At 37.2% G+C, this 22,757-nt stretch overlaps 1 protein-coding gene across 1 annotated transcript in view; it reads left to right on the top strand.

The window, feature by feature from the left end:
• The window catches only part of SENP2 (SUMO1/sentrin/SMT3 specific peptidase 2), a 33,836-nt gene that overhangs the window by 481 nt on the left and 10,598 nt on the right, over window positions 1–22,757 (top strand). Inside the window, exons 2-11 of the mRNA XM_005858432.2 lie at window positions 2,080–2,135; window positions 8,614–8,756; window positions 9,191–9,257; window positions 11,047–11,137; window positions 15,442–15,610; window positions 17,504–17,607; window positions 18,902–18,996; window positions 19,525–19,576; window positions 19,991–20,054; window positions 22,131–22,375. Coding sequence (XP_005858494.1) covers window positions 2,080–2,135; window positions 8,614–8,756; window positions 9,191–9,257; window positions 11,047–11,137; window positions 15,442–15,610; window positions 17,504–17,607; window positions 18,902–18,996; window positions 19,525–19,576; window positions 19,991–20,054; window positions 22,131–22,375 — 1,086 coding nt within the window. The remainder of the gene's footprint in view (window positions 1–2,079; window positions 2,136–8,613; window positions 8,757–9,190; window positions 9,258–11,046; window positions 11,138–15,441; window positions 15,611–17,503; window positions 17,608–18,901; window positions 18,997–19,524; window positions 19,577–19,990; window positions 20,055–22,130; window positions 22,376–22,757) is intronic.

Below are 22,757 nucleotides of genomic sequence, written 5' to 3'. Positions count from 1 at the left end.
CGCGGGTGCCCTGGTGACGTAGCTGCTTCCTCCGCCCTGGGCTGATGCCGCTCCTGGTGACGGAAGATGCTGGTTGTCTTCGGAGTGGCAGGTGATGGTCAGGACATTGGCTGTTCTTGTCCGAGTCCACGCCGCTCCCTGTCCACAAATGGGGCTTTACCATGCTTTGCTGCTCTCAGGTGGAACACGAACGATTTGTTTGGGCTCTCTGTTTACAAAGCACACTCCCAAGTGTCATCTGTGGGCAGTAAGTGCGGTTAAGGGAAGTGAGGTTGATAGCTTGCCCAGAGCCGTTTTGACTGCAAATGCTGTTCTCTCAGCACCGAAACAGCAGCTGTCTTGTTCTGAAACAGTTGTCAGACTGTGTGTGTGTGTGTCTGTGTGTGTGTGTGTGTGTGTTTGTGTGTGTGTGTACACACGCGCCCTTGGGCAGAGAGGTAGGGAGAGTGATTCTTAGCTTCAGCATTAGTATATGGGGAGGGGGGGTAGGTAGGTAGGTACTTCATTCCTTTAAAAAGATCACTAGTCTGTACTCGTAAGTTAAAATTTTGGGGGAAAGAGTAAAGGCTGTTTTTACTTAGCATTTTACCCCTTGGTTTATACCTTCACAGTGTGCGCCCCTTTGCCTAAGACTTAATCTTCTACAGAATAAAATACCATAACAGTTCTTTACACCCTTCCCCCCAATGATCAAATGTCGCGTTCATTTTTATTTATTATTATTATTATTAAGCCTCAAGATCATTGGAAGTTGGTTTCTTGGAGTGTGAGAGAACAAGAGAATTAATACAGGAATCTGAGAATGCAGGTCATTGATGAAATAGATTGTTAGCTAAATTCCATTATGTGTTCAGAGACGGTAGGGTTTCAACTTATTATTCCTTTCTACCTTTCTGTAGGGTTGTTATCAGGCTCATTTGAGAACATTTTGTAAAGTGCCTAGCATGATGCTTAGTATATATGAGTAGTATTTGTTTATTCCACCCAGAGGGCCTTGTGCGGAGGTTGGTGCATGATAGGCAGTTGGTATTTATTAAATAAGGGAATATTTATTTGCTCTCCCCTGTCCTCTCTCTTTTTGCTGTGAATTCCTGCTAGTCAGGGGAACAGTGGTTTGGAGATGGAAATACTATTCTTTACTGCCCATCCTTAATCTAAAACAACTCTTCTCAATGTAAGCCATTTTTCAGTCAAAATGAAGCCAGGAGGTCTTGGGATGTTTAAAGTAATGAACTAAATTGTATTATCCTGGGATTTATTCTGTTCATTTTTTGTAAATATGATCAGTCACAATCATCTTTAGATGATTAGTAGTGTATCATGAAGCTTTAACATTGTTGAGGTAAAGGTTCGATAACTTTTCTGAATTTTCAAATACTTTATTATCACTGTAATATAGTTTCCATGAAAAAAAAATGCAGTTAAATATTACAGCTTTTCTGGCTAAGAACTGTCTTTCAAGGCTTCTTATATTGTCTACTTCTATCTGAGATAGAAAGTAACTGGGGAGGGGGGTGCTGGTTTTTTAAGTCATTTCTGGAGAAAAGAAGGAAGTCCTAGGCTCTTAACCTATGTTCATTTACTAGCTAAGTGATTTCTGACCAGCTTCAACTTTTAGCCAGATTACAGATACTACATGATAGGGAGTTTGGGTCTCTTTCAAATAGTTGGAACCATGGTATTAAGTCCTACTATGGAGTGACATTCTCTTTTTTGTACTATTTTATTTTTTGTTTTATAATTGATTTTAGAGAGAGAAAGGGACAGGGAGAGAGAACAGAACATCGATTGGCTGCCTCCTGTACAACCCCTACTGGGGCTTGAGCCCGAAACCCGGGTATGTGCCTTGACCGGGAATTGAACCCACGGCCTCTTGGTGCATGGGACGATACTCAACCAACTGAGCCACAACTACCAGGGCGAGTAGCATTCTCTTTTAAAACATCAGTTTGATCTCATTTTATGACAAAGTGGATAGAGGGAGGTGTGTTATATAAGCGCTAAGTTTACTTATCGAAATGGTTATGTGTGTATATATAAGTACATATGTATATATATATTTCTTTTCTTTTGTTTCAGCACTCTGTTTTCTACAGTGGACACTGATGAAATACCAGCCAAAAGACCAAGATTAGGTATTGATTATTAATTTTAAAAATTAGTGTCTTAATAGGAAAACTATATGTATGTAACAGAATTCAAAAGCTAAAAAGTATATATAGTGAAAAGTAAGTCTCTTTCGAATTCCTTTTCTACTCAGTTATCTTTCCTGGAGGTAACTGGGGAACTAAATGTCTTTCTAGATAGATAAGCCTATACATTGAATATACATTTTTTTAAAGTTTTTTTTAATATACATTTTAAAATTTGAAATCTTTCTATAAGGAAAAGTTGCTTTGCCCTAGCCAGTTTGGCTCAGTAGATAGAGCGTTGGCCTGTGGACTGAAGGGTCCTGGATTCGATTCCCGTCAAGAGCAGGCTCCATCCCTGGCCCTAGTCAGGGCATATGCGGGAGGCAACCAATCGATGTTTCGCTCTCTGTCTCTTCCCCTCCCTTCCACTCTCTCTGAAAATCAATAGAAAAATATTCTCGGGTAAGGTTTAATAAGAAGAAAAAAAAAAAAGAAAAGTTGCCTTTTTTTAAAAAAAAAGAAAAGTTGCTTTTTAAATTTGTGGAAAAAACATTATAAAAACTACTTCAAACTGAGACATCTGGTTCAGATAGCTGAGTGAATCAATCTAATGTGTTGCCTCAAATTGTTTACTTCCCTACAATCTAAAGGGCCAGACATCATTTCATAGAAGAGAATAAAGTTAGAGTAAAAGGAAAAGGTACAATGGATTACTATAATAATATTTTCTTATTTCTAAAAAATGCATATGAATGTGGATCTACCTCCAGATGTGGTGGTTAAGAGTAGACACATATGTGTTAAGATTTCATTTTAATCTCTTGAGTACTTTCTGAGCATGTCTTACTGCTAAGTAGTGTTTGAAGTTCTGCAGGAAATACAAAAATGAGTAAGACAGGATCTCTATTTTTAAAAACCTTATAGTTGTAAGGGTATATGATTATATAGTAGGGGATATAAGCCAAGCACATAAATAATAACAGTGTCAATGAGAACATGATAAATGAAATAAGAAAGGTAGTAACAAAATACTGTCCAATTATTAGCTGGTTAAGAGTCTCAGTGGATAGTTGGGGAAGGAGCTAGTATGTGAGATGGGTCCTGAAGGATGGATAGGATATCAGCAGGGAGCAATAGTAAGGAAAAGCTTTCTAGGTAGAGGGAATTGTATTGGAAAGTTGTGCGGTTTAAGAACTAGTGGGTAAAACTTAGGGGAAAAAGTTGGCAAGAGAGAGATAGGTCAATTTATGGAGGCCTTCGAATGCTAGGAATATCCAAATTCATTAGAATGGTATTTCCCAAAGCACAGGATAGATATCAGTCAAGAAATGATTTTAGGAGGTACAGTGTTCATAATATTAAGTAATATTTGAATTATGTTATGTACTTAAAAAGTTGTATCCTTTTCAGTTATTTTAAATTTCTGGTTATTTTAAGCAGAAAATCTTGAGTGAATGCTTAGTATGTCTTCAATACTTGTCTAAAACAGTTGACCTTTAAAACAATATGGGGGTTAGGGTAATCAATTCCCTCATAAAGTCGAAAATGTATGTATAACTTTTGACTCCCCTAGAATTTAACTAATAGTCTTCTTTTGACTGGAAGCCTTACCAATAAATAGTTGATTACACACACACAGAGACACACACAGACACACACACACATACTGCATTCTCACAATAAAGTAAGCTAGGAAAAATGTACACACACACACACACACACACACACACACTGCATTCTCACAATAAAGTAAGCTAGGAAAAATAAGAAAATCATAAGGAAGTGAAAGTACATTTACAGTATTGAAAAAAATCTGTGCATACATGGACCTGCACAGTTCAAACCTGTGTTATTCAAGGGTCAATAGTACATGCTAATCTCTCCTTATTTAATAGGCCCAGCTAGAACTTAATATTGTTGTGTTTTCATTTCTTTAAAAGGCAAATAATGTTGCTTTACATTCACACAAGTAATATAAAATTACCTTTCAACATCCAAAGAAACCCAAAACATTAATTCAAAGGAATATATGCACCTCCATGTTCATTGCAGCATTGTTTAACCATAGCCAAGATATGGAAGCAACCCAATATGTCCATCAATTGACAGTGGAAAAAAAAAGCTGTGAGCCCCGGCTGTTGTGGCTCAGTTGATTGAGCATCACCCCATGCACCGAAACGTTGTTAGTTTGATTCCTAGACAGGCCACATACCCAGGTTGCAGGTTCAATCCCCAGTTGGGGTGCATGCGGGAGGTAACTGATTGATGTTTCACTCTCACATCAATGTTTCCCTCTATTCCTCTCTCTCTAAAAAAAATCAATAAAAACATTTTTTAAAAACAACAACAAAAAGCTGTGGTATATAATACACAGTGGAATACTACTCAGCCATAAAAAAGAATGAAAATTTACCATTTGTGACAGCATGGATGGACCTGGAGGGTATTATGCTAAGTGAAGTAAGTCAGATGGAAAAAGACAAATACCAATATCATTTCACTTATATGAACAAAATAAACAGTAGAAACAGATTCATAGGTACAGAAAACAGACTGATGTTTGACAGGGGAGGAAGGTTGGGGGACTGGGTGAAAAAGGCGAACGAATTACGAAGTATAAATTAAGAAATATAAATCGGCCAACCAGGCTCAATGGTTGAGCACTGGCCTATGAACCAGGAGGTCAAGGTTTGATTCCCCGTCAGGGCACATGCCTGAGTTGAGGGCTTGATCCCCAGTGTGGGGCATGCAGGAGGCAGCTGATCAATGACTCTCTCATCATTGATGTTTCTCTCTCCCTCTCCCTTCTTCTCTGAAATCAATAAAAATATATTAAAAGAAGTATAAATAGGTAGTTACAGAATAGTTACAGAGATGTAAATTTCAGCATAGGGAATATATATCATAATAACTATGTATGGGACCAAGTGGGTACTTGAAATATTGGAGAGCTGCTCTATAAAGTACATGATTTTATAACCACTATGCTGTACACCTGAAATGAATACAGAATAATATTGAATGTAAACCGAAATTGAAAATAAAAAATTACCTTTCAGTCCTGGCCAGGTAGCTCAGTTGGTTAGAACGTCATCCGCATACACCAAGCTTGCAGGTTCAATTCCTGGTCAGGGCACATACAAGAAGCTACCAATGAATGTATAATGAGTGGGACAACAAAATTGATGTTTCTCCCTCTCTCCCTCTCTTTCTCTCTAAAATCAATCAATAAGTAAAAATATTTTTAAAAATTACCTTTCAAATACATTTGTTTACCAAAAGAGAGTCAAGTTTAAAGAAAAATATAAATAACTGTATGTGGTAAACAAATAACATACATAGTGAAATTATAGACGTTTCCAGAAATAATTCTGGCAGTCATCCATTTTATGGACTTCTATGTTAAGGATCTCTTCCTCCACGATTTCCATGAAATATGTGTTATGATTTTCTGAATGGGAACTATAGAAGGAAACCTAAGGCAAGGGGGAAGCAGTGAGTAGCAGAGGTAATACTGGCAGAGTTTGTAAAGGTTTATAGTAATGTTAATAGAACTATCTGCCACGATGGCTATTGAGCACTTGAAATGGGGTTAGTGCAACCGAGGAACTGAATTTATAATTTTAATTAAATTGAAACTTGGGTAACTTACATGTAGCTAGTGGCTACTATATTGGCAGTACAGCTGTATTGGTTGCTTTTCAGAGAAAAAAAAAAAAAGGAAGGCTTAAAGAAAAGGAGGACCTTAGAATTCAGACTCATGACTTATAGAAGAAAAGGATTTTAAGAGATTTTAGGTTAATCTCAGGAAAATAAAGTGGTCTTATCCCATTTTATAGATGAGGCAGGCCTTTTTTTTTTTTTAAGTCTATGTGAACGTTTGATATAATCTTAGGCATACTCAGATTTTGACAAAATTTGTAGGAAAATAAATATTATGTTACTTTTTTGTGTCCATTATTTAATTAAGTTGTTAAGAGTACCCCTTTTTAAAAAATACGTTTTTATTGATTTTTTAGAGAGAGGAAGGGGGAGGGATAGAGAAATAGAAACATCCCTACTGGGGGATCGAGCCTGCAACCTGGGTATATGTCCTGACTGGGAATCGAACTGGTGACCTCTTGGTTCATGGGTCACTGATCAACCACTGAGCAACATGGCTGGGTAAGAGTACCTCTTGTCCTCTGAGCTTGGATGACTGTCTGTAGGTTAATCACCAATCCCTAAAGCTGTTTTCTCCCATATAAAGCTCACATTATTAGAGGGATAACCTGGAATTCTTTCTAATTCCTAAAAATGAGAAACAGGATATTTGTAAACTTTGTTTCTTTTAACTATGAAACAGGTCATTTGCAAACTGGTTCTTTGAACTATTCTCTAGTTTCAAATGACTTCAGATTGGATTCTGCTTTACCCAGTTATCACATCCTCCCTGCTGTTTAAGTTATTTCACTATCTTTCTGGAAAGTATTATATATCTTATCTGTTCTGGAGTGCTTGTTGCTTAAAAGCCACCATTTCAATTTCAGGCTGTTTTTCTCTAAAGCAGAATGTGGCTAAGGTGATGAACTCTTTCTTTCAAACCAGTGCTTTAGAATGCCCTTAATTAGGAAATAGAAAGTAAATTGTAGAAAATAAGTCACCAGTGTAGGAAGTAAGAAAAGGGTAGTGATAAAAGGAGGAAGTTAAGAAAACACAAATTTACCCCTCCCCCTTGTTTATTTACTTGCTTATTTTGTAATCTTTGTTTGGTGGCAGGGAGGATGAGTCTGACACATTTTCGCCAGTAGAGGGATAGCTTTGTTTTATCATAGATGTTTAAGAATTGCATATCTTATATTTCAGTAATTTCTACCTTGGCGTAGTCAAGATACTGTAGGCACTTAGTAAGTAGCTGTTTAGCTCAACTATAATGTTACCTGCCCAGGAAATAAGGACAAACCTATGAGTAAATGATGTGTTTCCTGTAGGATTCTGCCATACCTAGTGACTATAAACTCCAGGTTGTTAAGTTATGCCCCTGACCCTTTGGTATAGATTTCTTTTCTTTTATATATATACTAGAGGCCCGGTGCACAAAAATTTGTGCACTCAGCGGCGGGGGGGGCAGGGGGGGGGGCCCTCAGCCCGGCCTGTGCCCTTTCGCAGTCTGGGACCCCTCGGGGCATGTCCACCTGCTGGCTTAGGCCTGCTCCCCGGGGGATCAGGCCTAAACTGGCAGTCAGACATCCCTCTGGCAGCCCGGGAGCCCTTGGGGGATGTCCACTTGCCAGTGGGGAGCAGGCCTAAGGTGCAGTCGGACATCCTTAGCGCTGCATTGAGCGCCTGCCCCCTGGTGGTCAGTGTGTGTCATAGTGACTAGTCATTCCCAGTCGTTCTGCTGTTAGGGTCAATTTGCATATTACCCTTTTATTATATAGGATATATTTTATTGATTTCAGAGAGGAAGGGAGAGAGAGATAGAAACACCAAAGATGAGAGAGAATCATTGATCAGCTGCCTCCTGCACGCCCCACACTGGGGTTTGAGCCCACAACCCAGGCATGTGCCCTTGACCAGAATCAAACCCAGGACCCTTCAGTCTGCAGGTCGATGCTCAATCCACTGAGCCAAATCAGCTAGGGCTCTTTTTGTTTTATATATTTGGGAAAAATCATTGCTTGAAAGCTGTCCTTTCAGGACTTTTGTGTGTGAAATCTGTGTGATAGTTTAATATTTTTGTAGCATCCCAGATATCTTACTAAAAATACAAAAAACACAGTGCTGGAATTTCAGTTATTCAAGTAGGAGAAAAGTCTTTTTACAGGTAACTTTTTATCTCAATGATTGAAAATAGGACTTCTAATAAAAATTGAGAGGCCTTTTTTAGATACAATCTTATTACTTTTTAAAAATACTAGAAGCCTGGTGCACGAAATTTGTGTACTTGGGGGGAAGGGGTCCCTCAGCCTGGCCTGCAACCTCTTGCAGTCTGGGAGCCAGCAGTTGGACATCCTTAGCACTGCCATGGAGGCAGGAGAGTCTCCCACTACCACCGCTGTGCTCACCTGCTGTGAGCTTGGCTTCTGGCTGAGCAGTGCTCCCCCTGTGAGAGTGCACTAACCACCAGGGGCAGCTCCAGCATTGAGCATCTTTCCCCTGGTGGTGAGTGCGCGTCATAGCGACTGGTCATTTTGCATGTTAGCCTTTTATTATATAGGATGTTTTTACTGATTTCAGAGAAGCAAAAGGGAGAAGGGGAGAGAGATAGAAACATCAATGATGAGAGAGAATCATTGATCTGCCTCCTGCACGTCCCCTACTGGGGGCCAGCCCACAGCCTGGGCATGTGCCCTGACCAGGAATTGAACCGTGACCTCCTGGTTCCTGGTGCGACACTCAACCTCTGAGCCACACCGCTGGGCTGCAATCTTATTTTTTTTTGCCAGAAGTTTATTACTCTAGGTTTATATGTATATGTAATCTGTATTACATTTTCTAGATTGCTTTATTCACCAAGTGAAAAACAGTCTCTACAATGCTGCCAGCTTGTTTGGATTCCCATTCCAGCTGACCACAAAGCCCATGGTAGCTTCTGTAGCTTCTGCTTGTAACGGAACACGGAATGCGGCTCCTTCAGGAGAGGTCAGTGGGGATAGGACTCCTTTGGCACTACTGATTTTGGTACTTAATCATTGAAACTAAATTTTGGAAATATTCTCATTTTGGTTATTAATGTGTAGAATGACTTCTATCCAGAAATATGCATGTCTTTATTAGCCTTGATATATAGGCCAAAAACTTAAAAGTTTAAGAAATTACACTTTATAAAAGAAATTACATATTTAAGAAATATTTATAAAGAGCTCAATTACTGCATAATAAGTATGTTTGGAGACCTTGGAATTGTTAATTTTTTTACATCATTTTGTGAGTCTTCACAAATTAAATATCTGGTTTTATTGATGATATCTCTTCTGTGAGCTAGCACCAATAGAGTGATTTGTATTTTTTCATATTAGAAACTTACTTAAATTCTAAAATTATATACTACAGAGGTTATTTTATTTGATTTTAAGGTATTTTCGAACTCTTCATCTTGTGAACTGACAGGTTCCGGATCCTGGAACAACATGCTGAAACTGGGTGAGGTGGACAAAAATATTTTTGTTTCCCCCTTCCTTCTCCTGCCTCTTTTTTCTGAGTTTTGAGACTATGAAAGGAGAACACTGCTTTGATATGAAAACACAGACATTCTCTCTGTCATTCTAAAAGGCAAATAGCTTTCCTTTACAATTGTCTTTGAATTTACTGTTGTGTTTTCTATTTGGATTATCAGTGTCCATAATGTGACTTAGATCAAGTTTTATTCCCTAAAAACAACACACAAACATTTCCTGAGCACTTCCTCTGTGCTAGGCACTATGCTACGTTATTCAGAATAATAAAATAATAAAATACTTAATAACAAAATAATGAAACCTTTAATAATAAAACAAATAGCAATAATAACAAAAATAGTAAAACTCTGCCTTAGAAGGACTTTTTTTATGTGTGAATCTGATTGGGGAGCAACCTTAGGTCTCTAGTTCTCATAGTTTTATGGATTAGGAACCTCTATATCATCCAGACCCCAAAATTGAATTGTTAATTTTGTAATATACTGTGCACAGTGCTATGGGGTGGGGGGTGGGGGGAGCGGGGCAATAGGGAGAAACCAGAGTCCTGAAAATGGTGTGATCTCTGCCAGGCAGGTAGGTATGTAAAGTTTGAGAGGAAGGGGAAAAAGAGCTTTTAGAGAAGTTGTGGGTTTAGAAGTCAAAAGTGCAAGAAGCTAAGGAAATGATAAAAACCTTAGAGTAGTGCTTCTCAAACAAACTTTTTAAGTCAAGTACCTCTAGTGACAGATGAAAGGAAAATAAATGTGTACCCCCAAGTCTGAGAATCTAGTTCCAAGGGACCTGGGGACAAAGATGATACTTCTTTGAAGCCTTTCATTTTATTTAATAAGTAAATACAAATTAGATTTCATAATCTATTTATATTGTTTGACTATATAAATGTTTAAAATTATTTACCATTAAAATTGACATGGAAAGGCTAGTAGATTTATCCTGCCCGAGGCATCAGCAGTATATTTCTGTGGGTTTGTGTAGTCTAGTCAGAGAAGCACATGTATTCCTGGGGCAGGTTTCTAATATAATCAAGTCCACAGTCTCTAATCTGAAGCCCTTAGAAACGTGTTTGGGGATTCTGAATTTATTCTATTTTAGATATTTTGTGTTTATTGAATATTATTGTAAAAACCCATTGGATTTGAACATTGGTTCAAGTCAGGTTTTGCAAGTAAATGAATTCAGGTCAGTTTAGGTTTTGCTGCTACAATTGCATTTTGGAGTCCTCAGGCACTCCAAGCCCCTGTAATAGCTCCAAAGAAAATGTGGCTGATGAAAATTTGGTTACCATTTTTTGAAGTATAGTAACCACTTCACAAGTCTTAGAAGCTTCCAGTGAAATGTAGTAACATGTGGCAGGTTTTCACTTAAAAATACTTCTGTTTTCTTGGGAGGAAAAAACAACTTGAAAAATTCTCTTAATTTGATTAGGTTGTAGGGAGTTTTATAATCATTAAGTTCTTCATGCCTCTTACTGATCCCAGCAAGCAAAACTAGGAAGCTTGTCCATGAATTGTTATTGCTTATCTGAGATCAAAGACAAACTAAGCACTATTGCTTTTCCTTTAACCTTACAAAGGTTGTTCTAATCTCTGTGCTGTATAGTCATAGAATTTGAAAAAATAACATATATGGTTCTACAGTGTAGACTGATCATACAGTTTCTTTTCTAATGCAGTGTTCACAGATGTTTTTTAATTAATTAATTAATTTATTTATTTATTTACTTATTTACAATTACAAATGCATTTTTAAAATAGGTAATAAATCTCCTAATGGAATAAGTGATTATCCAAAGATCAGAGTGACAGTAACTCGAGATCAGCCTCGCAGAGTCCTGCCTTCCTTTGGGTAAGTGTTAAATTCTGCCTTTCTTTACATGGAAACTTAGCACATATTAGGTGCTCACTCTTGCTAGGCATTCACACTTTTTTCTATTATGTAATCTTGTTAAGTAAGTACTCGAGCTTACCGAATATCATGCAGCTAATGAGAAACTTGAACTCAGGTATGTGTTACTTTTTCTGCCATATTATATGCCCATAGCATCTGTTTTTGAAAACCTTTTGAAAAAGAATTGCCATTCACTTATAAACTTTTTAAAAAGTATAATATGCATGCAGAAAAGTGCAAAAATAATGTGTCTAGCCTGATGAATTTTCATACACTGAACTGTTTTTTCATTACGGGAATTTTCTTCTTTTTGTGTTCCTACTTTCTAGAATTTCTACTACTTGGATATTAAACATTTTTTTAAAAAATATATTTGACCTTTTGCATTGATCTAATTTTCCTATAAATTCTCTTTTGTTATCCTTGCCCTTTAAAAAGAAATATTTTACTGATTTCTTTGTGAAGGGGCTTCATAGTTTTTTGTGTGTTTGTTTGTTTTTACATATTCTTTGATTTTTTTACAGAGAGGAAGGGAGAGGGATAGAGAGTTAGAAACATCAATGAGAGAGAAACATCGACCAGCTGCCTCCTGCACACCCGCTACTGGGGATATGCCTGCAACCAAGGTATATGCCCTTGACCAGAATCGAACCTGGGCTCCTTCAGTCCTTAAGCCGAAGATCTATCCACTGAGCCAAACCGGTTAGGGCACTTCATAGTTTTTAAGGTGTAACCATCCTCCCTTTCCCTACTCCCCATGGTTTTTCTTTCTCCAAGCCTCTTGTTCTTATTGTAAGGATGTAATATCTTATTTCTCTAAAGTTCTTAATTATTTTAAAATTTCTTCTCCCTGCTTTTCTGCTCCCTCTAAATTCCTTGCCCCCTTTGGTTTATTTTTGATCTTATGTTTCATATTAGAGTCTATTCAAAGACTCTTAATCCTTGGCTATCCACTCATATCCTATATAATAAAAGCCTAATATGTTAAGTGTCCGGTCGTCTATTCAACCAATCACAGCATAATATAGCTAATGATATGCTAAGGCCGCTCAACTGCTTGCTATGACATGCACTGACCATCAGGGGGCAGAGAGTCGATCGGTCAACCAGTCACTATGATGTGCACTGACCGCGGGGCAGAAGACGCTCTGACTGGTAGGTTAGCTCGCTGCTGGGGTCCGGCCGATCAGGACTGAGCAAGACGGACCGGACACACCCTGGAGCCCTCCTGTGGTCCCTCCTCGGCCCTGATAGTGCACCGGTGGGGTCCCTCAGCCTGGCCTGTGCCCTCTCACAATCTGGGACCCCTCGGGGGATGTTGGAGAGCCGGTTTTGGCCCAATCCCACAGGCCAAGCCAAGGGACCCCATTGGTGCATGAATTCGTGCACCAGGCCTTTAGTTTAAGAATGAGACACTAACTAAAAACTGGGTTTTCTGGAGTTGGATGAATGGTTGATTATAGAGCTAGGAAAGAAAGTACAAAATGAATTTGTAATGTCTTGTGCCAGAAATAAAAGGAGTGTTCAGAAACTGGGGACATGTCAACGTGACACAGGAGGAAACTTAAAGGAGCTTTCACTGGCCAAATTGGGAACAATTTAAACATCAAAATGAATAAAGACAGGATATAGGTGTTGTAATTAAATATATATTGTGGGAGAGAAAGATCTTTATAGTAGGATGCCAACAAGTGTACAGGGAATGATTGAATTAGAAAATGACCATTTTGTAACTATTATAGTAATTGATACATATAGGAATCAATTGAGCTGAACCTAGTAAGTAAAAGTTTGATGAGGTATGGGATACTTATATATACTCAAAATTTCTCCCCACAAATTACTTATTAATTACAACGGAAAAATAATAACTTTAGGGTAAAGAAAACTGCTTGATGACTCCGTCTTAAGAAACAAAGTTAAAGCCATTCACAGTGAGACAAAGAGACATTGTGGCCTCTAGATATATTGTGCTGAAGACATTGGTTAATTCATATTCCTGCAAAAGTCAATCTGAGTCTAAGAATGAGAAACCTGGTTGAGGCCTGTACTCTTCATTATAAAGATGAAGAGAGGCTAAAAAACTTTCAGTTTAAAGGAGACTAAAGATACATGACAACTAAATGCTATGTGAGCTTCTGCATTGGATTCAAGATAGTAAAAATATTGTCGTGAAGGATACTTTTAATGTCTTTGGAGAAATTTAAATGTGGCTACATGTTACATATTGTGTCATTGCTGAAGTTCCTGGGTTTTGATGACTGTATTATGGTTATGTAAAAGATGTCCTTGTTCTTGGGAGATACATACTTGAATATTTAGAAGTGAACTTATTTTCTAAGCATTTAATGCTATAATTATCTCTATAAGCATTGCTTCAGCTGCATCCCACACATTTTGAAAAATTTGTTTTAATTTTTATTCAATTTAAAAATATTTTCTAATTTCTGTTGTACTTTCTCTTTAACCAGTGATTATTTTGAAGTGTAGAATTCCAGGGAGATACATACTTGAATATTTAGAAGTGAACTTATTTTCTAAGCATTTAATGCTATAATTATCTCTATAAGCATTGCTTCAGCTGCATCCCACACATTTTGAAAAATTTGTTTTAATTTTTATTCAATTTAAAAATATTTTCTAATTTCTGTTGTACTTTCTCTTTAACCAGTGATTATTTTGAAGTGTAGAATTCTGTTGTTTAATATCCAAATATTTGGGACTTTCCAGATATCTTTCAGTTATTTAGTTTAATTCCATTGTGATCAGAGAATATACTTAGTATGATTTCAATTCTTTTAAATTTTAGCATTTGTTTTATAGCCTAGAATATGGTCTATAGGGGTGATGTCCAATGTGCACTTGAAAAGAATGTGTATTTTGCTATTGTTGGGTGGAGTGTTCTATAAATGTCAGCTCAAGTTGTTGATGTTTTACAGGCCTTACTGGTTTCTGTCTACTTTTTTATTGATTGATGAACAAGGAGTATTGATGTTTCCTGCTGTAATTGTAGGCTTGTGTATTTCTTTATCCAGTTATGACCGTTTTTGTGTATTTTGTCTTCATTTGACACAGATTCACCAGTTATCATTTTGCCAATTTCTTTATCATTTTCTGTCATATATACATAATATTTTTTCTGAACCATTTGAGAGTCTTAGACTCATGTCCTTCTAATCATAGTACTTCAGTACTTTATTTCATAAGAATGAGGACATTTACTTATGTAATCATAGATTACAAAAATTAGAAAATTTAATATAATACTATTTGTCTTATTTAAATTTATCCATAATAGAGTATTTTTTCTGGTCCACATTCAGTGCAGGATCATGCATTAGGTTTAATTTTCAGTCTTGTTGATCTCCTTTAATCTGGAACAACTCCTCAGACTTCCTTTAATAGCATGGATATTTTTAAAGAGTACAGGGTGGGGCATCTATTATTTTGGATGGAAAATAATACAGTAATTAATAAATAATAATAAACTCTGTTTTGCGTCCTCACAACAGTAATCCTACTTTCACCCTACCCAACAGAACATTTCTTTTGTAGAATGTCCTTTAATTTTGTCGGACACTTATTCATGATTTGTTTTAGATTATGCAGCTTTTTTTTTGGTAAAAGTCTCATACATGTAGTGTTTTTAAAACATTACATCAGGAAGATATGATGTCAGTTTGTCCGATTATTGGTGATGGTAGGAGAGGCAGGCTTTTCCACCAGCAACAATGACTAGGGGCTTCATGGCTTTCATTTCTTTAGCAGTTATTAATTTACAATCATTAATTTAGCATCCAGCAAATATTGAGTGCCTTTCGGCTTAGATCCTGTTCTAAGCTCCAGTGATGAAATGATGTAATCTCTGTCTTCATGGAATTTAAAGTTTGGTGTGGGATATAGACATTAAACAATCACACAATAATTAATTCCAGCGATGCCAAGTGAGTAAAGGAAAAGTGCAGCACAAGGGGAGGGTATGTGTAGTAGGGGAGCTAATTCCAGAGTTGGGGTTGGAAAGTGGGGCTTGAGGAAGAAGGCAGAGGCTCTCATGTGGCAGCCCTGGTGACTGGAAATAGATGTTCCATAGTAGAATTCTACCTCTACTCTAGAGATAGATCTAACTTTTGTGAATGCTAGTTGTCTGATTTGCCAGGAGCAAGCTTAATCTGGGAAGCCTAATCACAGAATGGTCTGAAGCTTAGAATCTAGCAATTTAAGCAGTTTGGTGACACATGTTTCTTTTTTTTTCTGTCTCTCAGGTTTACTTTGAACTCAGACGGCTATAATAGAAGACCAGGTGGCCGCCGCCATAGCAAAGGCAATCCAGAGAGTTCCTTAATGTGGAAACCTCAGGAACAGGTTGTAACAGAGATGATTATTGAAGAGGGTGGCAAGGGTCTGAGGCGTCCCCATTGTACTGTGGAGGAGGTAAGCCCTACCAGTCTGATCTCTTTTGAAAACTATTTTATGAATTTGGGGTGGGGGGGATAAGTAATATATGTACTATAGCATAAAATTCAAAAGGTATAAAAGGGTGTACAGTGACTATAAATGTCCCAGTCTCACTTCCGTACCTGGCCCTTCCACCCTGTTTGATTCTGATACTTCTAGAGATATTCTATATGTATGTAATTTAGTCAATTTCCAGATTATTTTCACTATAAGAAAGAAAAAGGAGTCATGTTAGGAAAAGAATGGGTTCTTTTTGGGTGCCTGGATTGTTCTAACTTGTTTCTTTTAGAAGCTGTATGTAATAACTGTGACTAAGTAAGAGAAGTTAAGTGGTGTATATGTCTACTCTTTCCTTCCCTTTTCAGGGCACTTAGCATGATATCTTCATCAACAAGATTCTCTTCACTTCCCTTTTCAAGTCTTCACTTATTCCAGGAGCATTTAGAATTATTTCTGTATCTGGCATTCCCTAGGACCATCACCTATTGCTACATGGTTTTCTGAGCCACTTAGTTTCGCTCATCTTAGAAATACTTGTTTGGGTGCCCAATGTCAGTAATTAGAACTGAATAAAACATGGTCCCTGACCTCTGGGACCTTATTCATAAATAGTTGTATTGAACAAACAGAAGTAGGCAGAGAGAGGAAATGGACTGCAGCCCTGGAGGGGGTTTTAAGGAGAGGTATTATAAAGTAGCCTACAATACCTGTTAGATGAGAAATCAGAAACGAAACTGAGCACGTATAGGGTATACATGGGATATATTCTAGAAATATTAGAAGATAATATTAGCAAGGACATATTCATTGGTTAGGAGTGATACAAAGTTAGCAGGAAGAGCCTGAGTCCCAGATTTCAGTCTTGATAAATACGTGCCACTGACCAAGATACCCTGGGTGGTTAGGGGGAATTTAATGACTTCAGTTTTAGACATTGTTTAAAGTGCCTGTGGAACATGCAAAGTGATCTGGCTCAGAGTTTTGAGAAGAAGGCAGAATATTCTGAATATTGGTGTTATATAAATTAAGGGAGCTGAGACATTGTTCAGGGAGAAAATGTAGTCTGAGAAGAGATACTGGGCAGGACCTTTGGCATTTTGGACAGGCAGAAGAAGAAATAACCTGCAATGGAGACTGAGAAGATATGAAGAAATCAGGAGAGTGTATTGTCCAGGAGGGCAAGGCGAGGTCATCAGGGTGAGATGCTAAAGAGAGGGGTTAATATAAGGCTGAAAAAGTATCTGTTGGATCTGGCCATACGTCGTCATTGGTGACTATGGTGAGACCAGTCCCATTTGGAAGCTGAATGTTCTGAATATGCAAGTGGTTTATTCTGCTGAATTTGTGGTCAACCTAGTTCTGCTGTCAAAATCTCAGAAGCCATCCAGGTCTAGGAGATGATGTAAATGAGTGAAGTGGGCTAGAGTGAATGGGCCATCTAAAGGGAATAGCCCTATGTAGCTCCAGATTGTTGATTTGGTTTTTCAAAAGAAGATAAATTTTTGGATATCTCTTTTCAATTTATAAAGTTGGCAATTAATTTAAAGAAATTTTGGCCCTGGCTGAGTATCTTGGTTGGAGCATCTTCCTGAAATGCCAAGGTCTTGGGTTTGATCCCCAGTCAGGGCACATATAAGAATCAACCAACCAATGAATGAATGCATAAATAAGTGGAGGACAAATTGGTGTTTCTCTTTCTCTCTCTCTCTCTCTCTCTTTCTCTCCCCTCCCCCCCCCCATTAAAAAAATAAATTTAAAGAGCCCTGTGCTGACCAATAAAACACATCTATGACCTGTTAAGTCTTTGCTTAAGATTTACTTATATGTTTAATGTGCTAGAAGTTATCCAACATGCTTTCTTCTATTTAGGGTGTTCAAAAAGAAGAAAGAGAGAAGTACCGAAGGTTATTGGAGCGACTTAAAGAAGGTGTTCATGGAAACTCTGTTCCTCCTGTAACTTCAACTCATCATAGGTAAAGATGAGCTAACAAGATCAGTGCTTTGCCAGACATCTTTTTTCCTTATTTTTCTAGAGGGAATTGGTAGGAAGGGTTTTATGGGGAAAAAAAGAGATTAACATGGAGAGAACTAGCCTGTAATTTGTCATCTAGTAATGGTTATATAGAATAGTGCTTTTATAAAATATAGTTTTCTGTTAGCTTTAGAATCCTTGTTCAAGTGTACTCTGACTTAAAACTCTGATATAGAAAAGTGGAATCACTGGTTGAAATCAGGAAGCAGAGAGTTTTTTCAACTCCCAATATACACATTCCCCACAATCTCTGTCTCTGTCTCTCTTCTGCCTCTTTCCCCCTCCTCCTTTCCTGCATGTCCCTCACTTCTTTCTTCCCCCCGCCCTTTTTTTCACCTACCTCCCTACCTCCCTATGTACACAGTTCCTGAGGCATCTTAGTGGATGCATCTTAGCACAATTGGAAACCCTCCACTTTAGATAGAAGATTAAAGTCACACAGGTCATAAGAAGTTTTTCTTATAAGACTCTTTGTTAATACTCTAATGATTTGAGCAAATAGATGAGAATGGCAGGAGGAGTTGATATCTGGCCTTATAAAAAGGGGACAAAAAATATGTGAGCTTAGAATTTAGGTACATTTGATAATTTTAACAAGTGCAAATACACAGAGGGCTGTCCCAGAAATTATGTAACAGCAAGTTGAAGGTGAAACTGTCACAAGATTAGCTGGTTGAGTGCAGAAATAACAAAGAAATATCTGGGAATTTTAATTTTGGTTGTGAATTTTTAAAATTTTAATTCTCTTAGTGTAGTAAGTCAGAATGTTAATATTTTCTCCATTTTGTCTAGCCATTGTTGAAAACAGCAGTATGCTTCGTGAACTATTGGTTTTGTCACGTCGGCAAAATCCTCAACCTATTTTGCTTTTCACATTCCTGCCTTTAATGTGTTGTTCTGGATCCATTTTAGTGTATTATGTAAAATTTTCCATCTTTTGACCTGAGTTTTATCACATGAGATTTTTCAGTTAGGGTGATGCTGGGGCTTGAGAACATGCAATTTTACAAATAGAACAACTGGAGGTTAGTAACTTGACAGAAATATTAGAATCAGGATTAGACTCCTTTTATCCTAGTCCCAGATGGTGCTGTGTTGCATGCTCTCTCTTGTAATTTGATGATTCAGGGTAATCAATAACTCCTGTTTAGAGAAGCTTGTCAGACAGAGATAATGAGTATTTATGGTAGATTTTCCTTTTGTATCTGAACGTCTTTGCTTTTTGTGTTTCTAAGTTCTCAAAGATGTCACATGGATACATTAAAGACCAAAGGCTGGGGGGAAGAGCAAAGTCATGGAGTCAGAACAACTCAGTTTGTTCCAAAACAATGTGAGTTCCCAGATTTAGCTCTATCTTAATATACTGAACTTAGTCCATGTGCATATAAAATTGACAAATGGCGTACTTATGAAAGATGGTGTGACCTTAAAACTTTATTAGACCCAGGGTGTTGACTGGTTTACCCAGTACTATAATTTAGTAAAGAGGTTATTTCAAGATGAAACAGATTTATAAAATACCTCTTTATTATAATTCCTAGCTTTTATATATAGTAGTATATATTTTGTGAGCCTAAAATTAATTTCTTTATTTTTCTTATATTAATTTTCTTGACACTAAATGATAGCTTTCCAAATGAGCAGACATCAATTTACACTAAAGATTACATTTAAAGAAGAAAGCGATTTATGCATTTTTAAGCAACTTGATTTGTAAGGAGGCTAGTGTCTTTGGAATTTATTCTAACATTTCAATGTAAGTCAGTGTCTTAATACTTTGGAGACTATGTAAGTTGAAATTCTAGCTATATATTGATTAATAAAGAAGACACTTTATTTTTCTTTACCATCCTCACAGATAGAGCTGCTGAAACAAGGGGACCTCTATGTCCAATGAGGAGTGAAAAGAGGTACCTGGTTCAGCTCATTCTAAGTTTTCTTTTGACATTATTTTCTTACTTATAAGTTATATTTATGAGTAACCATGTCTGAAGAATTGTGAACTCTCCTCACCTCTGCTTAGCTGGTCAGCATATATGGGTATATACATAGCTTTTGTGTCAGATGCCCACCCTAACTTGGGAGTGGGCCTTTGTCTCCTAGGCATTAGGGGTTGGGAGGTGCAGATGCCACTTAGAAAAGAGTGTGGTATGGTGGGCATCTCTAGTATGTGACCAGTGAAGGCAGTTCTACGTGCGTTAGGATTTGGATGATAGTTCAAGGCAATTTTTGTTTGTAAATGATTCTGTTTTATTTCTAAAACTAGTCTTACATGTACCAGGTTAAAATAATCCAATCTGTAATCTCTATATTTTCCCCCTCAGGTGTTCAAAGGGGAGAATTTCAGATATAGAGAAGACAGTTGGAATTAGACTTGAAAATGAAGGTGTAAGTAGAAACCCTAGTTAAAATTTATTTATTTTTTCTCTTTCACCTAACTTACTATTAATATTTTGGTGCCCATGAAAAAAAGAAAGATGATATATGTTAATTTGATTGCTAACTCTGTTGTTTTCTTTGAGAAATCAACAGACATTGAAGATACACAACTTCAAGGAAGATAGCTTCCTTCTGAGTTGCTGGAATTTTATTGCTGTGTGATAGCCACCTTGTTTGTAAGAGAGACTAATTTGCCTCCATCTCAGCCCTATGGGTGTTGCCTGGCTTCTTTTAGAGAATTTTTAAAAACCATACATCTCTTGGAGAGATATGTACTCAGGACTTTATTTTCAGAGTCAAGATTTTAGATTTACTTGAAAATAGTATCAATCTCATACTTAATTAGATTTTTTCTATATAAGTTATCAGAATAATGTGTTCCAGTTATCTCCATAGCAATACCAATATTTTTATAATAATGGCAAACATTCCATATCCAAAAAAAAACATTCCTAAATTAAATGCAAACTTGAAGTTTTAGATTATTTCACATCTTAGATATATACAAATACCAAAGTCTAGGGGACTACAAGAATTAGTCTTACGACTAAGTCATACTCTTTTAAAATATATATATATATTTTATTTCAGAGTGGAAGGGAGAGGAAGAGAGAGACAGAAACATCAATGATGAGAGAGAATCACTGATTGGCTGCCTCTTACATGCCCCCTACTGGGGATCAAGCCCGCAACCCAGGCATATGCCCTGACTGGGAATCGAACCATGACCTAGTAAGTTCATGGGTCAATGCTCAACCACTGAACCACACCAGTAGGGCCTAAGTTATAGTTGTATTTTTTTTTTTTTTGGTTTTTTTTTTGTGTTGATTTTTTAAAAAGATATATATATTTTATTGATTTTTTACAGAGAGGAAGGGAGAGGGATAGAGAGTTAGAAACATCCATCAGCTGCCTCCTGCACACTCCCTACTGGGGATGTACCCGAAACCAATGTACATGCCCTTGACTGGAATCGAACCCGGGACCCTTGAGTCCGCAGGCCGCAGACGCTCTATCCACTGAGCCAAACCGGTTAGGGCCTAAGTTATAGTTTTAAGCCATGGTCTTAAGTCATAAATCTTAGAACATTACCTTCTCTGATTTCCCCATTTCTGGTGATTCAGAGTGAAGCCCTTTGTGTGTAATTATCATTTACGACCCATGGGACAAAAACTATGCAGAAAGCCTGAGAGAAGATGGATGGGGTAGTGGTGGTTGTGGTGGTAATAATTTGAAGACCACATCCTGCTTCTACCCCTGCTGAACTTGAAGGCTTTGCTGTCTGCGACCAGGGGAAGGGCCAGCAGCTACTGGTTTCCCAGGACTGGTATGCCTGGCAGTTAGCTAGAGTGAAGAGTACTGGCTAGGTGTGTTGAGAATGTGGTTCTAGTCCAAAACTTTATTTCAAAATAAATTTCCAAATTTTAAAAATAGTTTGAATACCGATTAAATTCAGTATTAAGGGTTTCATAGGGTCATGATAAGGAAGGGTCTTACCAGAGTTTCTGGGATGCTGGCAGGATGCTACTTGTTGACCTGAATGGTGGTTACATTGGTTTGATTTTGTAAAACTTAAGTGATACATTAATGTTTTGCACATTATTTTTATAATTTATAATTTTTAGAAGAAGTTTACTTAATATATGGATTGCAGTGGTTTATTCTATGTGATGGGATTATGGGTTGTATGTTTTGCTGTTTAATACTTTCAAATATATTTTTTAACTAAATTATTTTTAATTTGGATAAGAGAACTGAAAAATACTTTTCTTGTTTACCTTCAGGGAAAATGATGAGTGGTGTTCTGTTTCATGGTTTTGTAATGGAGGTGTCCTGTGAGCCTTATATCTTGAACATTGTTTGGTCCCTCTTGCAGGAACAGATATGCTAAAGCTACTCATATGATGATTTGTTAATTCTCTATTCCTTCAAGATAATGTCACTGTTTTATATTTCATGTGTTATGTATGCTTACATATACAAGTATTAAACAAGTCAATAGAATATAGAAACTTTTTTAATCAGAGGAGGGGACACCAGCTGGAACCTGACCTGTCTGAAGAAGTGTCAGCCCGACTCCGCCTGGGCAGTGGGAGCAATGGCTTATTCAGGAGGAAAATGTCAACACTTGAGACAAAAGAAAAAAATTGCTCAGGCAAAGAGAGAGATAAAAGAACAGATGATCTTCTTGAACTTACAGAGGTATTGTTTCATGTGTTGCTCAGAATAAGAGACATGGTTTTGAATAACCCAAGTTATTCAAGACTTGAGTGACTGTTTTGAAGAGTTTCTCCAGGCTATGGATAAATTTATGAAAGAAATCCGTCATACAGGCTATTCAGTCATTGACTACATGGATCATTAGTGATCTGTGAAGGTCGCCTAAGGGATCAGTTTAATGTTTAACAAATGTGGGTAGACATAATTGTTATATATCTTGGAATATAATGGATTCTTTGTATAGTCTCTAACCATAAAATATTTTGGGTTACATAGAATGGGTTTGGCATGAGGAATGAGTTCGTTGCAGTTTTGTGACTATGGTTTACTAAAATTCTTTTGTTGATCATTGCATTTGAAAATAGTAAAAACTTATAGAAAACAAGGAAATGAAGGTAGTTAAAAATTTTAAAGGTGAGCTCATATCTTGGC

This window comes from Myotis brandtii, unplaced genomic scaffold (assembly GCF_000412655.1).
Source record: "Myotis brandtii unplaced genomic scaffold, ASM41265v1 scaffold118, whole genome shotgun sequence".
NCBI lineage: Eukaryota > Metazoa > Chordata > Mammalia > Chiroptera > Vespertilionidae > Myotis > Myotis brandtii.
Note: the sequence above shows the minus strand (reverse complement) of the source record. Positions and strands in the feature narration are given on the sequence as shown.